The sequence below is a fragment of the Eucalyptus grandis genome, chromosome 2 (genome assembly GCF_016545825.1).
Source record: "Eucalyptus grandis isolate ANBG69807.140 chromosome 2, ASM1654582v1, whole genome shotgun sequence".
Classification (NCBI taxonomy): Eukaryota; Viridiplantae; Streptophyta; class Magnoliopsida; order Myrtales; family Myrtaceae; genus Eucalyptus; species Eucalyptus grandis.
Genome location: NC_052613.1, coordinates 38744675 through 38765234, shown reverse-complemented (window position 1 = coordinate 38765234; position 20560 = coordinate 38744675). Strand labels below are relative to the sequence as shown.

The following is a 20560-nucleotide window of genomic DNA, read 5'->3' as shown; positions in this document are numbered from 1 at the left end:
GGTTGGAGCTGGTTTTGCGGACTCCCTAAGCTTCACATGTAACCATCATTAATTATCCTAAACTTTATATCATGACGACTTTCATGATTTTTTAAAAAAAAATGATTGCGTAATAGTTTTTAATATACTGCCTGAATAATAATTTATTTCATCGTAAGCAAAAGAGTTAGTAAGAAGTAGCCCCGGACCGACGGTTGTGTTTTCAACAGTTTTCCCCTGCTGGCCTCGCGCTTGTATCTCCGGATCGTCAGCCGCTGTTCGGGAATAAAACGGTTTAGCCGTTGGGCTCCTTCCGAGGGAACGGGATTTTGAAGGGATCTCTGAATTGCTGCTTGTGCCATGCATGGACATTGTCCGGTTCCTTTTCGGACAAGTGTAATAGCTCGCGCCCACAAGCTTTATATAGTCCCCTCCCAATCCGATGGCACTGATCTCCCGCGCCTCTTCGTCCTCGCTTTGGCCCCGCAAAACCGTGCGCGAGCGTCGCTCCTCAGGCGTTAAAGCTCTCGGGCCCTTGGGATGGTGATGACGCCCTCTCGAAAGTGTTCTTGGAGATAGGAAGTTCACGTAGAAACTGAAGCTCGTTTAAGGGATCGTTTTTCCTTTTGTTCTTGGGAGATTTGTGGGATTGTCGGGTGAAGCTAGATGGCTCAGCGATTCGATGGGAGGCTGAGATACAGCAAGAGCAGCACCCCGAGTCCTCGGACTCCGACCACCCCTACGGTCGAGCAGCTCCTTTATGGTAAGAGATGGACGGTGAAACGCCTCCGGCGCGCATCGGCATTCCTCAATGACCGCTCGTCCTCGGTTCATTCTTGTTGGTCTGAATTGACACTGTTGCCCAATGGGCCATGTGATCATTTGCTCTCGTATTCTAACCATGTTGCAGACGGACCAGGCGAAAGTTCCAGGTGGTCCTCGACCTCCCCGACGTTTATGAGGGGCCACGATCTGGAAGACGACCACCTCCACTCGTACCCCAACAACAAGAAGTCTGTTCTTGCCAAAGTGAAAGAAAGGGCTAGAAGATGGCACCTCAGCCTCGGCAAGAAACGAAACGCCAACGACGGCAACACCACGCCGTTGTGGGGGGTCAGCTTGGATGAAGACGATGCTGAAGAAGATGCCGAGTATCTTGGAGCCCCAAGTAATGTCATCCTCCTTTTTCATTCTCTACTGTTTAGTAGTATCGAAAGGTCCATACAGAGAAGATATTGGATCGCTTCCCGACTGCTCTTTCTGAAATATGCTCTGAAAAAAGGGAGAGCATTCCCGACCGGGCTCGGCGCGAGAGTGGAGTTTTCCGAAGTCAAAAGGAATACTCTCTCTTTGGGAATCAAATCGTTAGAAATGTGACCCTGGAGATATGAATATCTGAAGAATCATTTTCTGTTTTTTGCTCTTTTCAGTGTACGAGTCGGAGCTGGCACCTGAAGACTGCAAGGAGAAGGCTAGGCAGCATCCGAGAGCGAATCCGGTCATATCGGAGAAGCATCTTTTGCCAAACAGTATCGATCACGAAACTGAAGCCAGTAAAGGAAACCCTCTTAGTCCTGACAAGACAATGACTGAAACCATGACGGAGAAACTTGCACCAGCATATACCATGGTTTCTGATGCAACTCAGGCAATCACTTCCAAAATCCAAAACGCGCCGGCTTATGCAACTGATGCAACTTATACTATCGCTTCAAAAATTCAGAATGCGCCGGGTTATGCGACAGATGCAACTCATGCTGTTGCTTCAAAGATCCAGAACCTAACGGTCAGTTCTCCAGCAGCAGGTTCGGCAGCTGGTCGGCCTGCAAACATTGCTGTTAGGGGGCACCTGCGGGATACTCCTGCAGAGCGGAAGTTAGATAAGGGGGTGTCGGTGAAGGAATATATAATGCATAAGTTTGAACCAGGGGAAGATGACAGGGCACTGTCTCAAGTGATAACCGAGGCAATAAGTCCTCGGAAAGGTCCTGCTGATGGAGGCGTGGTTGAGAAGGTCAGGGAGGCCGTCAGTAATTTGCTTCGGAACCAAGAGGCATCGTCCACTACTGCTTTCCATTCTGCTACGAACTCTTCTACGCATATCCCGGCATCGACCAATGCCCATGAAGGTAAATTTCGATTTTTCCAGTCCATGCCAATTGTAACGTTCTTTCTGAGGTTAAGACAAATAAATGAACTAGCTTTGGTCGATTAGTAACTACTAATCACAGGCCGAGAGCATAGACAAGCCATTCCTGTAGACCTGGCGGTAAATTTTCATGGGAGGTTTTTTTTCGCAATCCCCTGGTAAAATATGTTCTTTAGCCTTCTGAAAAATGCAGTGTAAAGAGACAAGTCACAGGACTACTGAAGAAATTCAAGTAACCATGAGAATCCATGGGTGCAACTGCATTGACCATTGTCCCAGGGCTTTCATCATCTGCGAATCTTACTGCGTGCTTTCTCTTGCATTGTAGCTATGGAAGAAGAGAATTATGGAAGAATACTCCAGGCCAACTGAAAAGTGGAATGGACATCCCCTCTGCTGTCAATAATAGAATTTCATTTTTCTCGATTCTTCATGTATATTGTGGATTAGCAAATGTTAATTATGTTGTATCAGCGCAGCATTCAGTCTTCTGTGTCGAAATGCGTATCATGTACAAGCAATAAAATGATATTCTACAGTAAATTACTGCTGACCATTCAGCACATTGACTTCACTAGGATCAGTATTAGGTTGCGCTTCTGCTCTGTGCAAACATGGATGCAAGTGCGAGACTGAAAAAGGATTGCCCAAACATCAAGATTTTTTTTTTTTTTTTTAATATAGCACAAAAAAGAAACAACAAAGACAGGATGTCCTGGTGCTTGCAACTACAGCTCTCAATTCTGGCTGTCGAAACTAGTTCTTGTCATGTGAAAGGAATCCGTTGCTTGCTTGCATTCATAAAGTATGAGCTTATGACTCCTCATTTTGCTACCACTAGGAACGACAGATGAACACACCAAACAATCAAACTTCCAGAGTGAGCATTCTAGCTGAAGAAGGTTCCGCTCTCCATGGCATCTTTGTTGGCATCACCGAGAGCGGCGTCACTCAAGTACTTGTCAGCCAACTGGACTCTCTTCACGTTCTCCTGTTCCTGAACGAGCATGTTTCCATACTCAAGGAGCTTGTCGAGGCTCATCTTCGGCTGCTCGAAAGTTGGGGACCCTCCTTTGAGTTCACGAGCTTCTTTCCAATGCTGTCAACTCCAACACCGGAGATCCACTTCCTTACTTCGTCATCATAGACACGAGCACGCAGGGCACCAAAGAAGTCTGCAAGCAGGAGCAAGCAAGCTCATGAATGACTACATCCCCTCAAAATGGTTGGTAGAATTTTACGATAACTTTCTTTCACTCGACATGCATTGAATCTCAAGTCAGTTTTCAGTTTCCATTTTCGAACTCCCTCATTCTCAATGGACAGTTTTCCCATAACCACCGTATTAATTATAATTATCACAATCATTCATAGAGGTGTTTGAAACATGATCCCTTTTGGAAAATTTGGAGAGAACAATTGCCAACAGAAAATTGTGTTTATACTTACCAATAGATTGGCCGGGGAAGTTATCAACGAGTTTGACAATGTCTTCATCGGGGATATTGTCGGACCTAAAGATACCTTTGCAAACACCAATGCGGTCTTCGCGAGTTGGTGCCCAGTAGAATTTCTCCATACGACCGTCACGGATGAGAGGGGCATACAGTGTGGAGAAGTCGTTACCAGTGACGATGATGGGGACCCGGGGGTTCTCCTCCTTGTTGTACATACCGGGGAGCTGGACATTGGTCGGGTTATCAGCGATGTTCATGAGGGTAGCGTTCACCATCTGGTTGTTCACAGTGTATTGAGTGGTCCCACCGAGCCTACCAGCACCAGCATCGAGATCGTTGATGAAGAGGCAGCACATCTTGCCCTTCTTGATGATGTCAGCTGCCTCACGATACCTTTGCCTGATCAATTTTGCGGGCTCACCAGCGTTTCCACTTTCCAGTTCTCCGGCACTCATCATAATGGGGCTGATATTGCACAATCAACCAATTAGTAGATAAAATCATAGGCAATTGTTCACTTTATAGGTTAGATTTCCCTTTTAATCTTCCAAAAACTTCTCATGAGTTCACGAAGAACTCACTTGATTCCCATCTTGGCAAAGACAAGTTCACACTGGAAGGATTTGCCCTGACCCTTGCCTCCCCAGATACCCAAAATCAGAGGAACCTAAAACAGAATGACGAAAACCAAGATCAAACATCGAAAAGCAAATTACTCCTTGGTCTCATCAGAACCAAAAAGTTCAGCTGCTAACCTTGATGTTAGGGAGAGTCATGAAGTTCTTGGTGATGTGAACTACAAGCTTGTCCATGAAAGCAGGAGCAATGTAGAAACCATCCATGTTGTTGTCCAGGTTGTATCTGAAGCACAAGACATTTGCAGTATGAGCACAAGTCACAGGGACCATCTCATAAAAGGAAATCGCGAGCACTAGTCTCAGATGGTAAACATGTCTACACTTACTGGCGAAGGCCAGCACTGATGTAATCGTATGAGCTCATGATCGCATAATGAGTTCCGGTCCCCATGGGAGCCTGGAAGAGTGAATCAACCATCCCCTTTCCTCTGGTGATGTCCTGTTGGTCATCAGAAGTATCGAAGGCGAGGCCTTTCCATTTGTCCTTGTTGGTCTGCTTGTCCTCTTCAACTTCAGCGACAACCTTGAAGCTGCCGGATGAAACCTTTGGGGAGGTGAATCTGGAGTTCACCTTCTTTAGGCTGCTGCCCAAGAAGACCGAACGGGGGACGGAGTCTACAGAGCTCGAGCTGTTCAAGCTCAACTGGATCAACACAAAATTCTTATGATGAGCATGCAGTCGTTGTGATTAAGGAGTTAGAAACAATTTTCACAAGCTGTATAAACAAACTAAGATGGATGTGGCTGCAACGTCTAGTTGAGAAGCATGGTTTTGAGTTTTTACCCTTCACCTGAATGGGAGACGAACACAAATCAAGTACAAGTCTTATTTCAATCTCACAAAATCTAGAAAACCGGAAAGGCAAAAAATCAAGAACATGATTAAGTGAACACTGAAACTTGATCTAATGCATCCCCTCCTCCATAAGCTGCAATAAAATTTTGAACTTCCCACGAAAAAAAGAAGAAAAAAGTGAACTTCAAACCAATACATGAATGAAAATAGCATAAAGTCACTTTCTCAATGACAGCCTAGTGTAACTGTCCGACATTATAAGCACAAGCCCACTTGCTTCCAGAACTGAGACAAAATCGCAATGAAGGACGCACGGAGAAAGAGAGGGCGCGATCGTAGAGTTGGAAAATGGCGGGAAATTACCGGTTAACAGTTCCAACGGTTGAAACTGTGGCAGCCATAGGCTAATGTTTACTTGGGACTTGATCAAACGACAAGCTGCTTGGACAAGAGCTTGAAGCTTGTGCGTGTCTGGATGACTCGGTCTGAACAAGCCCCTAAGCGCAGAGAAATAAGAGGACCAGTGGGGTTTTATAAACCCTCAACGGCCAAACCAATGCTACTGGTTGCCATGTAGGACAAAGTAGGATATTCCAGATTTCCTGAATTGGGGTGACAATTGAGGCTGAGGCCACAGCGTCTCTCTTCACCACTAAAAAAATCGGTACGCTTTTTCTTTTTTAAAAAATGGTTTTCTTTCTTCCCATCATTTTCTCTCATTCTGGAAAGAAAAACAGTAGAAATCTGGTGAACGGTGACAGGTTTGAAATGCCCATAACATGTGGATAAAGAACAATCGGCTCGAAAGAAAATCTCTGTACACGACAAGTTAGAATTAGCTTCTGAGGTGGAGTGATGCTCTCTAGTTTCTTACAGGAAGCTACTAGAGTTCTTCCACATTAGTGGCCCGTGTTCAACACCCTATCCTCCAACAAGAAATGAGCCTTGCAATTTCTTTCTGACAAAATGTCCCGAAATTTTCATGGCCTCTGTTTGATGAATGTCAATTTAAGACCATAGGAAAATTGTTGGGGGTACCAAACTGATGTTGGCTGCTTTTGGAGTTGTTCTCCTGCTACAACGGCCACAAGATGCTACAACAGCAAGCTTCTTCCGGTTCCCAGCTAAAGGGTGAATAAAGAAATAACACGGTACAGAAATCCAAGAGCTAAGATGATACTGCGAAAAAGTGTTGGAGAAATCTTTCAGAATATTTTGAAGATGACAAAACATTTATCAAGTCAGTCCTGGATATCGATAGTTAAAGTCTCAAGACTTTTTATAGTCTGAACTTTGTAATCTCAAGACTCAAGACTCAAGACTCAAGACTCAAACTTATTCTCACCGACGCCTCTTTTTAATCAGGAAGGAAATCCAAAGCCAAGGTTTATGGTTGAGGATTTGATCCTATCCTCGGAATAGATTCTTTGGTTGGATAATCATTTCGGATTCTTTGACTCTTATCTAAGATCGATTGAAGATCCGATGGTCGACGAAATAATCTTGGATTATTCTATTCTTGGAAACCGAGATCCCGATTGTATGGGCGAACGATTGATGGGCTATCATCGATTCCTTAAATAGCTCGGATGATCTTCTTGATTGATTCCGTCCAACGGGTAGATTGGAGGAATTTTTGGTAAGTGCCAACGGCTATGATGGCATGAAGGAGTATAAAAGGAAGACGTTAGTTGTTTTAAGTGTGTGATCGATAGAAAAATTCCGAGTGCGAAGATCCTTGATTGTTAGTTGAGACGAGCGAAATTATTATGCGAGTGTTTATACTTGGTGACGCCTTGAGTGAGTGTGGTAGATCATCTACACCTAGAAATCAAGGAAGATCAACACTGTAACAACTCTTTGATCATAGTGGAATCCAGCCAATCGGCTGTCGGTGCGAAAGAGTGGACGTAGGCTTGAATCAAGCCGAACCACTATAAACCGAGTGTTCAATTCTCTCTTTCCTTACTCGCCTTGCGATTGAATTTTTAACTTTGCAAATTCTCTAATTGTTTAAATATCGTGCAAGCTTCGAGAAATTTTTGTATACCTATTCACCCCCCCTCTAGGTACTCGTACTAGCTATCTCAAAAAGCTCAAGTGACTGAACATGGATCGGGTTCGCCGAGACAATTTACATATACACGAGTCTACATCTGAGTTCTAACATATACATCAGAAACAAGTATAGCCGTATAGTTCCACGCCAGTCACTTGCATCTCTTGATCAGGTTGATTTACAAACAAGTATAGCCGTATAGTTCCATCCAATAGCCGTACAGTTCCACAAGATCACTGTGCAAATGTCATTAACTGAGAGTACTTTGTCCTGTCAACAATATTAGGACTTGGGATTGAAAAGGAGCATTTGAGTAATCCTGCTAATTGCACAGCTGGGAAGAGACATGCATCAACAGATTTGTCAAGGTTCTTGTTGTCGTAGAGCTTTCGACAAATTGTTATGGTGCGACTGCCTTCACTTGAGGATTTTGGACTCGATTTCTTCCAAGCTCAAACCTTTGGTCTCTGGGACAAGGAGGACTACAAACAAGAGCGATAGCAAAGCAATAACCCCAAAAAGGAGGAAAACATTTTCAGCTCCTAGCAACTCCTGCAAAACAAAATACAGTGTTTTCAATCACCCTGGAGAGGTAAAATACAGGACAAGCAAATCCGGATCACTTAATATTGACTACCGTTAAAGGTGAGAAGGCGAAGGTCACAATGGCATTTGATCCAAAGTTTGTCAGTACTGCAAGACTGATTCCCCGCCCTCTGGTGCGCAATGGAAATATTTCTGATACCATAAGCCAGCTGATGGGTCCAAATGATATCTGACAACCAGCACAAAGAACTATGCTCTTAACAATGGTTCACCACTCACGTATTAGGCAGTATGTAACAAGGGCGTGCGTGTAAGTGAAAATGGTAAAAATGATGGGCTAATTATGCATAGAACATCAATTTGCAAGAATCCAATGATGATTTCTAGTTTAATTTCAATTTTGAGGCAGAAAGATAACTATAAAACTTTGAGAGCGGTAGAATGGAAAAAGAATTATTACATTGCATTCAAATTGTTGACGTGATAGATTATTTCAATTTAATTTTTGAGTTGAACAGCAGAAAATGAAGACGCCTGGACTGGCAGTTCGTGGAAGACATATTAGTCACCTGATAGCAACCCACATACAGGAGCAAAGCAGCAACAGCAACAAGAGGGAATTCTCCGAGAAATTTGTAATAAGAAGAGAGGAAGAGTAAAGAGATAACCTGAACACATAAAAAAGAGAATGAAACAGTCCATTATAATTTTCTGGGACATCCTTGACATTAAAGACTAATGAAGAGAGTCGGAAGATTCTTGGGTGGAAAAAAGAAGAAGTAGGACAAGATACATACAATCCCAGCAACACCTCCAATCAGCAGGGGTCTTCTTCCGAGGTCATCAACTTTTAGAACAGCTACCGATGTCATCAGTAACTAAAGAAGTATCATTGGAAAGCAAAATTGGTCACTGACAAAGGGCTAAGGACAGAAAAACACACGATAGGCTGTTATAAAGAATTAATCATACCTTGAAAAGGCCAATTACAACTGAAACTCTGGTAGCATCAGCAGCAGCAGAGAAGCCAGCACTCTTGAGCATCAAAAACAAAATTTTGATCAGGTCGAGTCATCATTGATTGAATTTCAAATGATAGAAATAATGGAAGTTGTCATGTACCTGGAGAATTGGGCCTGCATAATAGAGAACACTTGGCTGTCCAGTGATCTGCCAAAAACCAGGTGGCGAATTTGTTTACAAACCACAACTTTTACCGATCTCCGATAAATACCATATGATAGAAGAAAGGAGCAAGAAAAGAATATGCCACTTTAGGCGTATCAGTAAATTTACCTGCTGGAAAAGGACTAAACCGCCAGCGATGATGAAGGCTTTTAGGCTAGGCCCTGGAATACCTCCAGAAAACTTCCTTCGGGTTCCTCATCTGCATAGGCAGACTTCAGCGGGACAAGAGTGTCTTCTATTTGTCTTTCGGACACCTTGTCACCAGCAGGTCGTCCCCTTAATCTGCTCAGGGCAGCAACTGCTTTCTCTTTGTAGTCTTGTAAAGGCCCTTTACCTTGGACAGCCCTCAGAAGCAACCAGCGAGGAGATGGGGGGAGACTCCACATGCCCAGTCCCATTACTAATGCAATAGGGGCACCCACTCCATACATGTATCGCCACCCCCCAATGGCATCAATTTGTAAGTTTCCCACAAAATAACCCAACTGCCAAAAGGATCATTATCATTTTCAAGAAAAGTTACACATGTTTTCACAGAAATATGCATTTTCTAAGAGTTACCAGAATCCCAAGAACTATGAAGAGTTCCTTCAAAGATATCAGGGTTCCACGAATCTGAGACGGGCACGTTTCCGCAATATAAAGAGGTGCTCCGTGCATAGCCTGTGGAAATCGTGTATTTGAGGCATATGACCAAGAACAAGATGAGAATTCACAAGAACAACAAAGAGCATGCAAGCGTTCAATTAACTTACCAGGCCAATGCCTAGGCCATAGAGTAGTCTTCCTAATAACAGAACACCAAGACCAGGGGCAAGAGATGTGATAGCACCACCAGAGACATAGAGTACAGCTGCTGTGATAAGTTCTCGCCTCCTCCCTTTATAGTCAGAAAAAGTTATCTAGAGTGTCTAAGAAGCTGGCTATTCGAATTATAAAAGACGAAAAATGCAAGCGAGGAGAGTACCAAGGAAATCTGCAATCGGATACACAAGAAGGGAACCTAGAAGAGCTCCGTAAAGGGAACCACTAACCTATGACCAATCGAAACAGATATTTCAATTGGCGCACGCATTGCACAGAAATAAAATGCTATACATATAGCATTTGAGATTTGATATGTGAATCATACCACAAGACCGAGCTGAACAGCTGAGAGGTTGTACCAAGTAGTGCCACTAAGCTGAGGAGACTGAAAGCGTGGCAAAATGACAGACCCGAGCATCAAACAATACAGTGCTTTTTACGGGATCTTTCCATACTTTTATTTGATCAAAAGAAAATGATAAAAACATGATTTTATCTTTTTACCTGCATCGAGAGAGTTGCCCCCGAAGTGGCACCAATATCATAACCAAATAACAATCCCCCGAGTGCTGGGAACAAGAACCTGGAAGATCCATCTCTTAGATATATTAAAGGCAGTCAATTCCTGGCTATCTAAGACCAGCAGACCATATAGACATCGAAAGGTGTACACAGCATGCCCTTAGACAATTTATTTCCTCATGTGCCTTCAATAACTAGTGATCGACATATAATTTCTTGCAATTAGCACATTGTCATAAAAAAAAAAAAAAAAAAAAAGATTCAAATTTCTGTTATGCTCTCCAAAAGAGGGGAAAGGGGACCAATGCAGGACTCAAATTTGATGTTAATCCTCACGCATCCTCAAGCCGAAGCACTGTTGAATGGAATGCTGAATTATGTGGAATTACAAACAATGCATGCCATCAGTCCCCGAGAACAAGGTAGCCACCGGAAGGATAAAAACAAGAACAGTGCAAAACAGAGAGAAAATCATACGGAAGAATAACAGAGGACCAAGAAAACTCCTCTTGGTTTGGGTCGGAGATAGGCAACTCAGCATCTCCAGCTGAAGAATCGTACTCTCTCTGCGCACCAACCTGTCCAGCCAAAAAAAAAAAAAACCCAAGAAAACTCACTTCTCAGAAAACCCAAAATCCAAGTGGGAGGAACCCCGAAGAAAAAAAGTCAAAGAAGCCACATCAGTCACTGATCCCTCACAGCGAACTCAAGCTTGGAACTTGGCAACAAGGGCAGGTTAGGAAGCTCGGCATTCCGGAATTGAGGCGGCCCCTGTGGAGGCTCGAATTCTGGCCAGGGCGATGGGCGTGCGATGAAATGCGGCGGCGTTGCTGCTGGTGGTTCTTGGGTCGAAGGGACGGAGGGCGGGCTTGCGGGAGCTTGAGCTCGAACAGGGGTCGATGAGCCACGATGCCGCAGCTGCAAGCGCCAGCCATCGAGATCGGTGAGCTTGGATTGATTCTTCCCGCTTTTTTATTCTATCTTCTTCGCTGCGTTCGGTTGTTGATGCTTCTGTGGTCTCCTTTGGATGATATTCGGTTGACATTTCAGTTTTACTATGTTGCTCGCAGTGGACCCTTCGATTTGGGGAACTGTTTACCCCGAGTTACGGTTAGAAACCACATTTGGATCGGACCAACCGGTCGATTTTGGATGATCTTCGAGGGGACTGATTTGGTCCCTGATTTTACCTAAGAAATCGAAGGATGAATTGGCCAAATTTTTAAAATTTTAAATTTTAAAGTAAATACTAATTAGTAATTTTTTTCTTTTAATATTGAGAAACTCCCATTTGCAGAAAATAGAAAAATAAAAAAGAAGAAGAAAAAATCAGGGTTTCGGTACTGATTCAAGAACCTAGGATCAACAACAAAGGAACGGTCGAAGTTTGCCTTAAAAGATTATTCCTTCGGGGGAATATAACTTTGAGATAGGTTATCAGTTCATGAATTATGCTCCAATTGTTCATAGTTCCATTTACACTGATTTCTGAGCATAATTTGTGCCGATTCTACAGGACCAGCTGGATTAGGGCGCTTAAGCGGAAACATGAAATCGTGCCTCGCCTGTTAGATGCACCACATAACACCAGCCACGGTTTCGAAGGATGAAAGGTTCTCCCTTTTTTTCTTTGAACTTTAGTAACCATTCTTCTATTTGTGACAATCCTCTTCGTGAAATATCGATTTTTAGTGTAGGGTTTATTCAGATCCGCGAAGTCTATGGATAGAGTAAGAACAAGTGCTTTACTGTCTCAACCTCTCGGTTACATAGGGTGTATGTATGGTCAAGTAATATCTACCTTCTGCACAAATTTTCTTTGGTAGGAAGAGCATTCTGATATGTACTCCATGTAAATATTTTAATTTTTTTGGGTAGGGAGGGGTTTCACGTGTCAAATTTTATTCCATAAGTCACAAGGTGACTGAAATGATTATGATGTTTGTGCTCTTGTATTCTAGATATCGACAGTTCTCTCTGTCATATGCATTTTTATTAGTGAAGAAACTTGACTTATGCATTTTTATTAGTGAAGAGACTTGAATTAGTTCTTGTCTATACAATTTTGTCTCATGGGTTTTTGGTCTTCAAGGCAATTATTAATATTTCACCGACTAACTGTTCATTATACAATCTCTGTAGAATTTGCTCATTCCATCTATTTAAGATGTTTGTGCTCTTATATTCTAGATATCAGCAATTCTCTCTCGTTATATGCACTTTTAATAGTGAAGAAACCTGACTCTGTTTCTGTCCATGCAATTTTGTCTCGTGCATTAATGGTCCTCAGGGGAATTGTTAATGTGTTGCCAACTGATTGCTCATCAAACAGTCTCTGCAATATTTGTTCATTCTATCTTCCTCCTTGATAATTAACTCAGCAACTCTAGCAGGCTCTCCATAATTCACAAGTCCCCACAATCACTTCTCTGTAGAGCCATTTGTCCTCTCGTAATATTGATACTCTCGATATTTTCCATTGACTACATCGTTGAAGGTAAGATAGTGTACTTTGTCAACTTCATAAAGGCCGAGTTCCTTTTCTAGCATTCCAAAATGAGTCTCTAGGGAAGTAAATCCTTTTTAAAATTTGACACCATAAAGAATGTGTGTTTTGAGAAATTCTCCGAGCTTCTCTCTCTAAGCATTGCCTTATTGAAAGATATTAAATCTTTAAAGCCTATTCCTCCCATATCTTTCCTCATTTTTAACAAATCTCATTTTCTTCAATGCAACCCAGTCTTTGATTCACTATTTTTCTACCAAAATGAGGCAATTTTTCTCTCTATGGCACGGCAAATAGAAACTGGAATTTTAAAGAAAGACATTTGTGTATTGGGACAATGCTTGAACCACGGTTTTAATTAAGATTTCCTTCCTCGCTTTCAATACGAATTTTTCAAGGAACGTGTGTCAAAGTATGTCTTCATGGTGTTTTTTTAGGCATGATGATTGAATTTTATCTGTCGATTCAAGTAAACGAGACATGTATCAAACAGGTAGAATAGGTTGAGACACCTCATAGACCACCATGTTGGGGTAGAGGAACTATTCCATTCACGAAAAAATTGCAAATTGAGAGGAACAGATTCATGACCATCAGAATGAAGGGAATCATAACTATGGCTATGCCGCCCTAGTAAGTAAATAGCTTTTCAGCACTATGTCCGTGTGGACCTTAACATGGGTTTCAGGGACGTGATTACCACTAACTAATAATATCACGTAAAAAAAAAGTAATTTAAGAAATATGCCCAACCATTATTTTAGGAGGAAAAAAATGGGTTTTCTTTGGTCCAAAAAAGCCGTCTTCTTACATGGATATTACAAAAGGGCATTTGACTAGGAGCTCCCCAAAATACTACGAGCCACGGAATTGGAGGGAAGAATCTCTCAATTCTCGGAAAATTCACTCGAAACGATGTCTCTTCTCTCTCTACTAGCCCAAAAACCAACCTCGATCCATCATTTCCGTCTCGACTTCTCCGCACCACCAAGTGCTCCCAATTCTGAATCTCCCCATCTCTTCAAGCCCCTAAGGCATCCATGCGCCCCCGGCACTTCTCTCTCGCGCTTCTCCCTTCCTCCTTCACGAGACGATAAAAGGCCGTCGGCCTCTTCGACCTTTTCTCGCTCGACAATGGAGAAAGGCTTCAGTTTCCAGGCCGAGGGAAAGAAGAAGCGCCAGACCCGGCTTCAGAAGCGCGCCCCAAAAACTCTTCAGCTCAACCGTGCCGTCGTCGATGGCGATGACGCGGCGGACCCTTTGAAGCCCGCGGTGATCCCATTGCTGTCGCCGGTGTTCGTATGCGCGTCCCCATTGGCCGGAAGCGAAGGTTTCCAGTTGCCACGCCTGATCGACGATAAAGACGGCATGAGAGCTAGCCCCGGAGTACCGGCCTCTCCAGCCAGATTGCGGGAGCCTCCTTTGCCCGCTATCTTCCGATCACGATGCGTTCTTTAGAGAGCCGCCCCGATACACGAGTTAGGGGACGCGATTGTTCGGCGTCGCAAAGTCCGTTTGGTTTAGATTATTGACCTTAACTGAGTCACTTGTAGCTTTGTAGATGCGTTATGGTCGAGTGCACTAGTTCTTCTACATCATGTAAGGAAGTATGCGTATAAAGCCTTCCATAAGATAAGTTATCAATGAAGTTAGAAGACGTGGGTTCTTCTCTAGCAATATTGGTGAATTCAAATCTTGCGAGCTCAGAATTATCTTCCACGAATCTGTGTGGCAAATGGCGGTCGATGACTTGGAATGGGTGGAATCGGAAACCGAACTGATAACCTCCCTTGCGAGATCAATTTCAAGTTCCTAAACCCTTTGCATACACTGCAATACGTCCCTCATGAGACCCCGAACCGGGGTCATCGAGCTAGCTAGCTGGCCGACGAAGGGTTGGATTGGATACTGCGCATCTGTACATCAGACCTAAGTTGCTCTCATTTGCATATCCTTTTTTGACTCATGTACGTGGTGCACAAAAACTCAATTTTGAGAGGTACCGGTAGCGTATGCTTTAATTTTGTTTTTGTTTTCTCGACTAAGTAAATCTATCAAACATACAGGTTGAGTCAAAAATGGTTGTACCCGAAACTCATTCTGACAAATTCTCATGCAATGCAAATATAATAATCCATACTCCACCCGACCCAACCTGTATTGTTATAGCAATTTCATATTTAACTCAATCCACGAAAACTCATATATAAATTAAGGAGGGACTATGAAATGAGTGAGTACAAAATTGAGTAAGGATGAGAGAGAATTAAAAGAGAGTCTGGATTGGGTTTAAGTAAGTTGTAAACCTATTTAAGTATTTATAACTTATTTAACATGTGTATGGGTTAAGAAATGAGTTTATGAGAGCAAGGACGCAGGAAAAAAAAAGGCAAGCTGCCCAACGGGGAAGTGTAGTCAAACCCTCTTGGAACATTGGGAGCTGTTTTGCTAAGCACTCTTTATTCCACCAATTCTTACAATGACAGATTGATTCTTACCAAATCTGTCCAGCGTTTTGTGCTTAATGAATCTCTTATTGTCGGGCAGGTTAATCAAATGATGCGTAGTTACTCCGCTGTCCATGCCATATCTGATTTACATGATTCTATAATATTTTTCAACTATGAGTCAACCAAAAAAAAAAAACATCGCTTTTATTTTGGGCATAAAAGCATTTTGAGTGATTAGGTGAGGACAGAATATAGTGAAGCGGAGCCCCTTCGAACCAATAACTATAGATATGTTATTGTACTACATGCTTTAGGGTTGATATCACTAGGGTGTGCACCTCGGACCGGTCAACCCGGTTCCCAGATCGGCCACTTTCGAAAAACAAGGTGGGAAGGTTAAAATGCGAACCGATTCCGAGGATTATCCACCTGGAACCGGATCGACCGGACTGGTTTGGGAACAAGTTTGAGAACCAACCCAAAAAGACCAAAACCCTAATTTGTTTCTATCTGCTCTCACACCCGCAAACTTCCCCGAGCTCGCGACCTCCATCGATTCCCTACACCGCCGATCCCCTGCAATGTCACACCACTCACGCTACCGCCTCACCAGCGAGCCCATGTCTACCTCTCCACCTGAGCGCCGACGCTCGCTCGTCCTTGCGTCTATTGTCGCTACACCATAGAAGAGCTCGACGCTAATAGATCTGAGCCGATTGCCGCGACGCTTGTGCCTCCGATCTCCTTCGCCGACGCTCCCCACAGCAGCTCAACCCAACACCGTTGTGCTCTGCCTCACCAGCGAGCCCATCACCTTTGCTCGAGCCTCCACCCACGACGCTCCTGCTCTGATGCTCATCAGATTTGCCCCAGACCCACGAAGCCGTCATTGTCCCATCTTGCCGGAACTCTCGCCTGTGAGCCTGCGTCCCTGCACCGCGCTGCACCACCGTGCTCGCCTTGCTCTGCTCCTGCAGCTAGATCCGACCACCGCAACCTCCGATCAGTGACCCGACGCCACAGATCTAGCGATTTGACGACCCGGCGTTGCCCTCTGCTCTGTTTGTTTCTGCCAATGATTGACGCCAGCAAACCCTAATTTGTTCCATCTGAGCGCTGACGCTGCTTCCGCTCGCCCACCGTCGCCTTCCTCCTGCGACACCCGTAGCCCATGAGATCCCAACGTTGCCACTTCGCCTCTCCTTGCTCCGCACCCCCCGAAATCGCACGCCGCCTTTGTCAACCCAGTTTCTGGATGCTCGCCAGCTTTGCAAAACAGGTTCCAATATAAAAAAGGGTTAACCTTATTCTCGGAACCAAAAAACAGGTGGGTCGGGAACAGGTCCAATGCAAACAGGGTTGGGAATATGGTCCAAAAAGGTTATAACGGGGTCGGAGTCAGTGCAGTGCAGGCACTCTACCTACCCCCTGACCCGATCACCCCAAAATATCACCGATAATTGTTCCTCTATATCTTATTTTTGCTCAAAACTATACATTTTTTAAAATGGGCGCCGGTCGTCCTTGAATCGGTTTGGTGACTGTTACCGACAAAATCCGACTGAACTTTCCATGCTGTAGTGTAATAGGTGCTTTCTTCTACACTAATTCCTAACAGGGTTGGAATAAGGAATTTGCTTAATCAATACAAACACATTGCCTGAAAATTTTCATAATTCCAAAGAATCATGTACAAATACTCCCTCTCATAGTAGGAAACCGCATGTAGCAATTAAGAAACGAAATTCAGCCGTGGTACATGAGAGGGAGTATTTAATAGAAAGATGTAGGAATGGTCAGTTTGGTTCAATTTGAAAAATTGTCAACCTAAACTACAACAAACCAAACCAAACCAAACCAATAACTTTGTCTACCGGTTTGTTACAAATTTCAAACCCTTTTCATAAAGGCAATTTACAAATAATGAGTTTCATACTTACCTAACGTGCAACGTAATATAATTGTCATTAAATCAAATTAATTATCGATGACAATTTAAAATATTATTAAATAGAACAAAAGAACACAAATGATAATGGAAAAACTCGCGTATCTCATCCAACCCTTTATCATTAATGCTATAACTTGGAAGGCGACTATTTACGTCGTATTTCCCCTTTTTTGATTTTTAATAGTTTCCAAATTCTAGTTGTATATTCTATACAAACTTTTATGTCGATAAATCCAATCATGCAAATGGTTACTTGAAAATGTAGTCATTAACATGATTAAATGTCTGGAGAATCTCAAACGATGAATCTGAATGTTTATATAATGAAGAATAAATTCCGGACATGATAAATAATTTCTATGAGATCCTACGCCCGCATGCCGGTCAAACAGATACGACTAAATAATTATAGTCCTTTTTAATGTTTGATCTGCTAATGAACTTGTCCTTCTCCTTAATGTTCTAGATTACCGGTAGGTCTGCCCCATGTGAAAGGAAGAAATGCGTGAAACAAGGCTGATTAGTCCAATGCGGCGTGCTTTGAAAACGCGGAATGCTTATCAACAGTCAAAGATCCAACTCGCCTATAAACACTGAGCGGGTTCTTTTCATTATGCTCATCAGCTCAGATTTTCATCCTCTAGAGTAGACTTTACTTATATGACACGATGGACTCTCATGCACACAGTCTCGAGAGGAAGACGCACCGTCGCGGGAGGAAGCCCTCTCGTGAACACAGCGGCGAGCGGATGCCCTCACGGCAGGGTAGATCGCCGAGACCTATAGACGCTTCTAAAATTCGCAGTAGCATATCTCCAAGTCCAAGTCGCGAAGAATCTTGGTCTCCAGGATTGGAGAGATTTCGGTCGGTATCTCCGGGATCACCACCTAGATCTTGGAGATCACCATCTAAATCCCATTCTCCGCTGGGATCTCGCGGCAACTCAATGCTCAAGGTATATTACAACTGCCGGGCACTTCTGTCATTTCGAAGTTTTTAGCCTATAATTATCCATTATGTGCATGATTTGAATGCAATCTCATGATCTTTGTTTTCCTCCCCTCGAAGCTCTTTAGATTATCTTTTTGCCTCGAAATTGAAGGAAAAACTAGAGATCGTTATTGGGTTCTAGCAAGTTGATGTCATATGCAAAATTAGCCTGTCGTCTTCACCATTTTCACTTACTCAGGCGCCCTCGTGGACGTTGAAACAAAGAAAAGCCCTAAAGAGCACACAACACGTTAGTCAGGTAGTTCAGAGAGCCCAGTATCTAGTGGATGAATAGTGTTTTCACTCATTACAATTTGCCTATGGTCTCACATTGACATTCATCAGAAGAGGCCATGAAAATCTCAGGACATTTTATAAGAAAAATGGCAGGCTCATTCCTTATTGGAGGGTAGGGCATTGAACACAAAGCCACAAGTTCAAAACAACTCTAGTCGTCCAAATTATACCTTTTTTTTTTATCATAAAAACCCTTAACTTTTGGTCCAATATAAATTTTACTCTAAACTTTTTTTTTGTCTCATAAAAAATGCTTCCCTCCCTCATTGCAATGTTGTCACAATTCTGGAAGCAAGTGGCTGTCAGTAAGAAAGTGATTATATGCTGTCGAACATACATTTGTTTTGAAGTTCACATTTTTTTTCTCATGGAAAGTCTGAAATTTTCTCGTAGCTTATAGAGGGGAAACGCATGAGATCAAGTTTCATTGTTCTTCACTGGACCATGCTCGTGATTTCGCCTTTTGGGTTTTTTAGATTTCGGAAGACTGAACTGAAAGTTGTGTTTAACCTCTGCTCGTCACCCATGCAGGCGAACAGTCCAAACTCCTATTTCACCCACCAAAAGGTTTCATCCGGAAGTTCAAAGGCTGTCACTGAAATTAATGAGGAGAAGCGGACCGACGAGGACGGGTAAGTGTAAAAACATGTTTACAGTCCGAGACAAGTGCTCGCTGTTTCCTATTACGAGATGATCCGCGTGACTTGTGCTCATGCTGCAAATTCGTCTTGGGTTTCAGATGCAACTTGGACAACAGCATGCATGGTTTCTACATCGCTCCTGCTTTCATGGACAAGCTTGTACTTCACATCACCAAAAACTTCATGGCCGTGCCTAACATCAGGGTTAGTAGCCGAAGTTCCTTAATTCTGATGACGACGAGGAGTAATTTGCTTTTCGATGTTCAATCTGGGTCATTGTCATTCCGTTTCAGGTTCCTTTGATTTTGGGTATCTGGGGAGGCAAAGGTCAGGGCAAATTTTTCCAGTGTGAACTTGTCTTTGCCAAGATGGGAATCAAGTGAGTCCTTCAAGAACTTATGAGACGTTTTTGGAAGGATTAAAAGGGCAAGCTAACCTATAAAGAGAACTCGTGCTTCTGCTTTTATCAACTAATTGCTTGATTGTGCAATATCAGGCCCATTATGATACGCGCCGGAGAACTGGAAAGTGGAAACACCGGTGAGCCCACAAAATTGATCAGGCAAAGGTATTGCGAGGCGGCTAATATCATCAAGAAGGGCAAGATGTGCTGCCTCTTCATCTACGATGTCGATGCCGGTGCCGGTAGGCTCAGTGGGATTACTCAATACACCGTGACCAACAAGAGGGTGAACGATATTCTCATGAACATCGTCCAGCTCCCCGGTATGTACAGCAAGGAGAACCCCCGAGTCCCCATCATCGTCACCGGTGACAATGATGTCTCCACATCGTATGCCTATGACCCTCTTATCCGTGACGGTCGTATGGAGAACTTCCACTGGGCACCAACTAACGAAGACCGCATTGGTGCTTGCGAAGGTATCTTTAGGGCCTACAATGTTCCCGACCAAGACATTGTCAAACTCGTCAACAACTTCCCCAACCAATCTATTCGTAAGTATAAACATAGGAGTTTCCGATGGGAATCGTTTTCTCTTGTAATAATTGAAATTAACACGGTGATTAGGAAAAATTCTCTTTTGAGAATGCGGAAATTCAAAAACCGACTTGAGAAACCGATGCATGTCTTGAGTGAAAGAAAGTTTTCAGTAATTCTATCAAACCATTTTGAGGGGGATGCCATCATTCACGAGCTTGCTTGCAGACTTTTTTGATGCCCTTCATGCTCATGTCTTGGATGACGAAGTAAGGAAGCTGATCTGCAGTGTCGGAGTCGAAAACATCGAGAAGCTCGTGAACTCAAAGGAGGGGCCCCCTACCTGCGAGCTGCCCAAGATGACCCTCCAGATGCTCCTCGAGCGCGGAACATGCTTGTGCAGGAACCAGAGAATGCGAAGAGAGTCCAGTATAGCTAGCTGACAAGTACTTGAGCGAGGCCGCTCTCGGGGATGCCAACACAAGGATGCTCTAGAGAGTTCCTTCTTCAAATAAGAATGCACGTTCTTGAAGTTTTGATTGTTTGGTGTTCATCTGTTGTTGTTCTTAGTGGTAGCAAAAATGAGGGCCTGCCTCAGATCCTCGGTGTCCGGTTACAAGTAACCTCACCAAAACAGGGATTG

At 43.4% G+C, this 20560-nt stretch overlaps 4 protein-coding genes across 4 annotated transcripts; 2 read left to right on the top strand and 2 right to left on the bottom strand.

Moving 5' to 3' along the window:
- Positions 1-645: 645 nt before the first annotated feature.
- On the top strand, positions 646-2500 carry LOC104435311. Its single transcript, XM_039307082.1, has 3 exons — positions 646-1147; positions 1410-2108; positions 2457-2500. Exons 1-3 carry the CDS (start codon positions 646-648, stop codon positions 2498-2500), a joined length of 1245 nt encoding a protein of 414 aa, XP_039163016.1.
- A 269-nt stretch (positions 2501-2769) lies between these two features.
- Positions 2770-5299, bottom strand: LOC120290212 (ribulose bisphosphate carboxylase/oxygenase activase 2, chloroplastic-like). Its single transcript, XM_039306008.1, is given in 6 exon segments — positions 2770-3193; positions 3196-3303; positions 3578-4050; positions 4167-4252; positions 4341-4446; positions 4550-5299. Coding segments are annotated over 6 exon segments (1041 nt in total). The 5' UTR covers positions 4642-5299; the 3' UTR covers positions 2770-3017.
- Positions 5300-7120: 1821 nt separating this feature from the next.
- On the bottom strand, positions 7121-11110 carry LOC120290161 (D-xylose-proton symporter-like 3, chloroplastic; the record flags this gene model as incomplete). Its single annotated transcript, XM_039305872.1, is given in 15 exon segments — positions 7121-7630; positions 7716-7853; positions 8194-8292; positions 8422-8502; positions 8597-8659; positions 8747-8794; positions 8921-8970; positions 8973-9297; positions 9374-9475; positions 9568-9692; positions 9780-9846; positions 9945-10004; positions 10124-10202; positions 10619-10719; positions 10841-11110. Coding segments are annotated over 15 exon segments (1743 nt in total), but the record flags the coding sequence as incomplete, so codon positions are not given.
- A 6594-nt stretch (positions 11111-17704) lies between these two features.
- Positions 17705-20360, top strand: LOC104435309 (ribulose bisphosphate carboxylase/oxygenase activase 2, chloroplastic-like). The gene is made up of 6 exons (XM_010048087.3): positions 17705-18004; positions 18868-18968; positions 19076-19181; positions 19271-19356; positions 19474-19934; positions 20146-20360. The coding sequence occupies exons 1-6, from the start codon at positions 17717-17719 to the stop codon at positions 20358-20360; spliced, it is 1257 nt and encodes a 418-aa protein (XP_010046389.2). The 5' UTR covers positions 17705-17716.
- The last annotated feature ends 200 nt before the right edge of the window (positions 20361-20560 follow it).

Excerpts from the sequence above, each read along its gene's own strand:
- LOC104435311 (XM_039307082.1), top strand. The coding sequence starts at position 646 with ATGGCTCAGCGATTCGATGGGAGGCTGAGATACAGCAAGAGCAGCACC. Across the intron at positions 1,148-1,409 it reads CGAGTATCTTGGAGCCCCAA|TGTACGAGTCGGAGCTGGCA; the intron begins GTAATGTCATCC and ends TGCTCTTTTCAG. Across the intron at positions 2,109-2,456 it reads ATCGACCAATGCCCATGAAG|CTATGGAAGAAGAGAATTAT; the intron begins GTAAATTTCGAT and ends CTTGCATTGTAG.
- LOC104435309 (XM_010048087.3), top strand. The coding sequence starts at position 17,717 with ATGGACTCTCATGCACACAGTCTCGAGAGGAAGACGCACCGTCGCGGG. Across the intron at positions 18,969-19,075 it reads AAGCGGACCGACGAGGACGG|ATGCAACTTGGACAACAGCA; the intron begins GTAAGTGTAAAA and ends CTTGGGTTTCAG. Across the intron at positions 19,935-20,145 it reads CTTCCCCAACCAATCTATTC|ACTTTTTTGATGCCCTTCAT; the intron begins GTAAGTATAAAC and ends GCTTGCTTGCAG.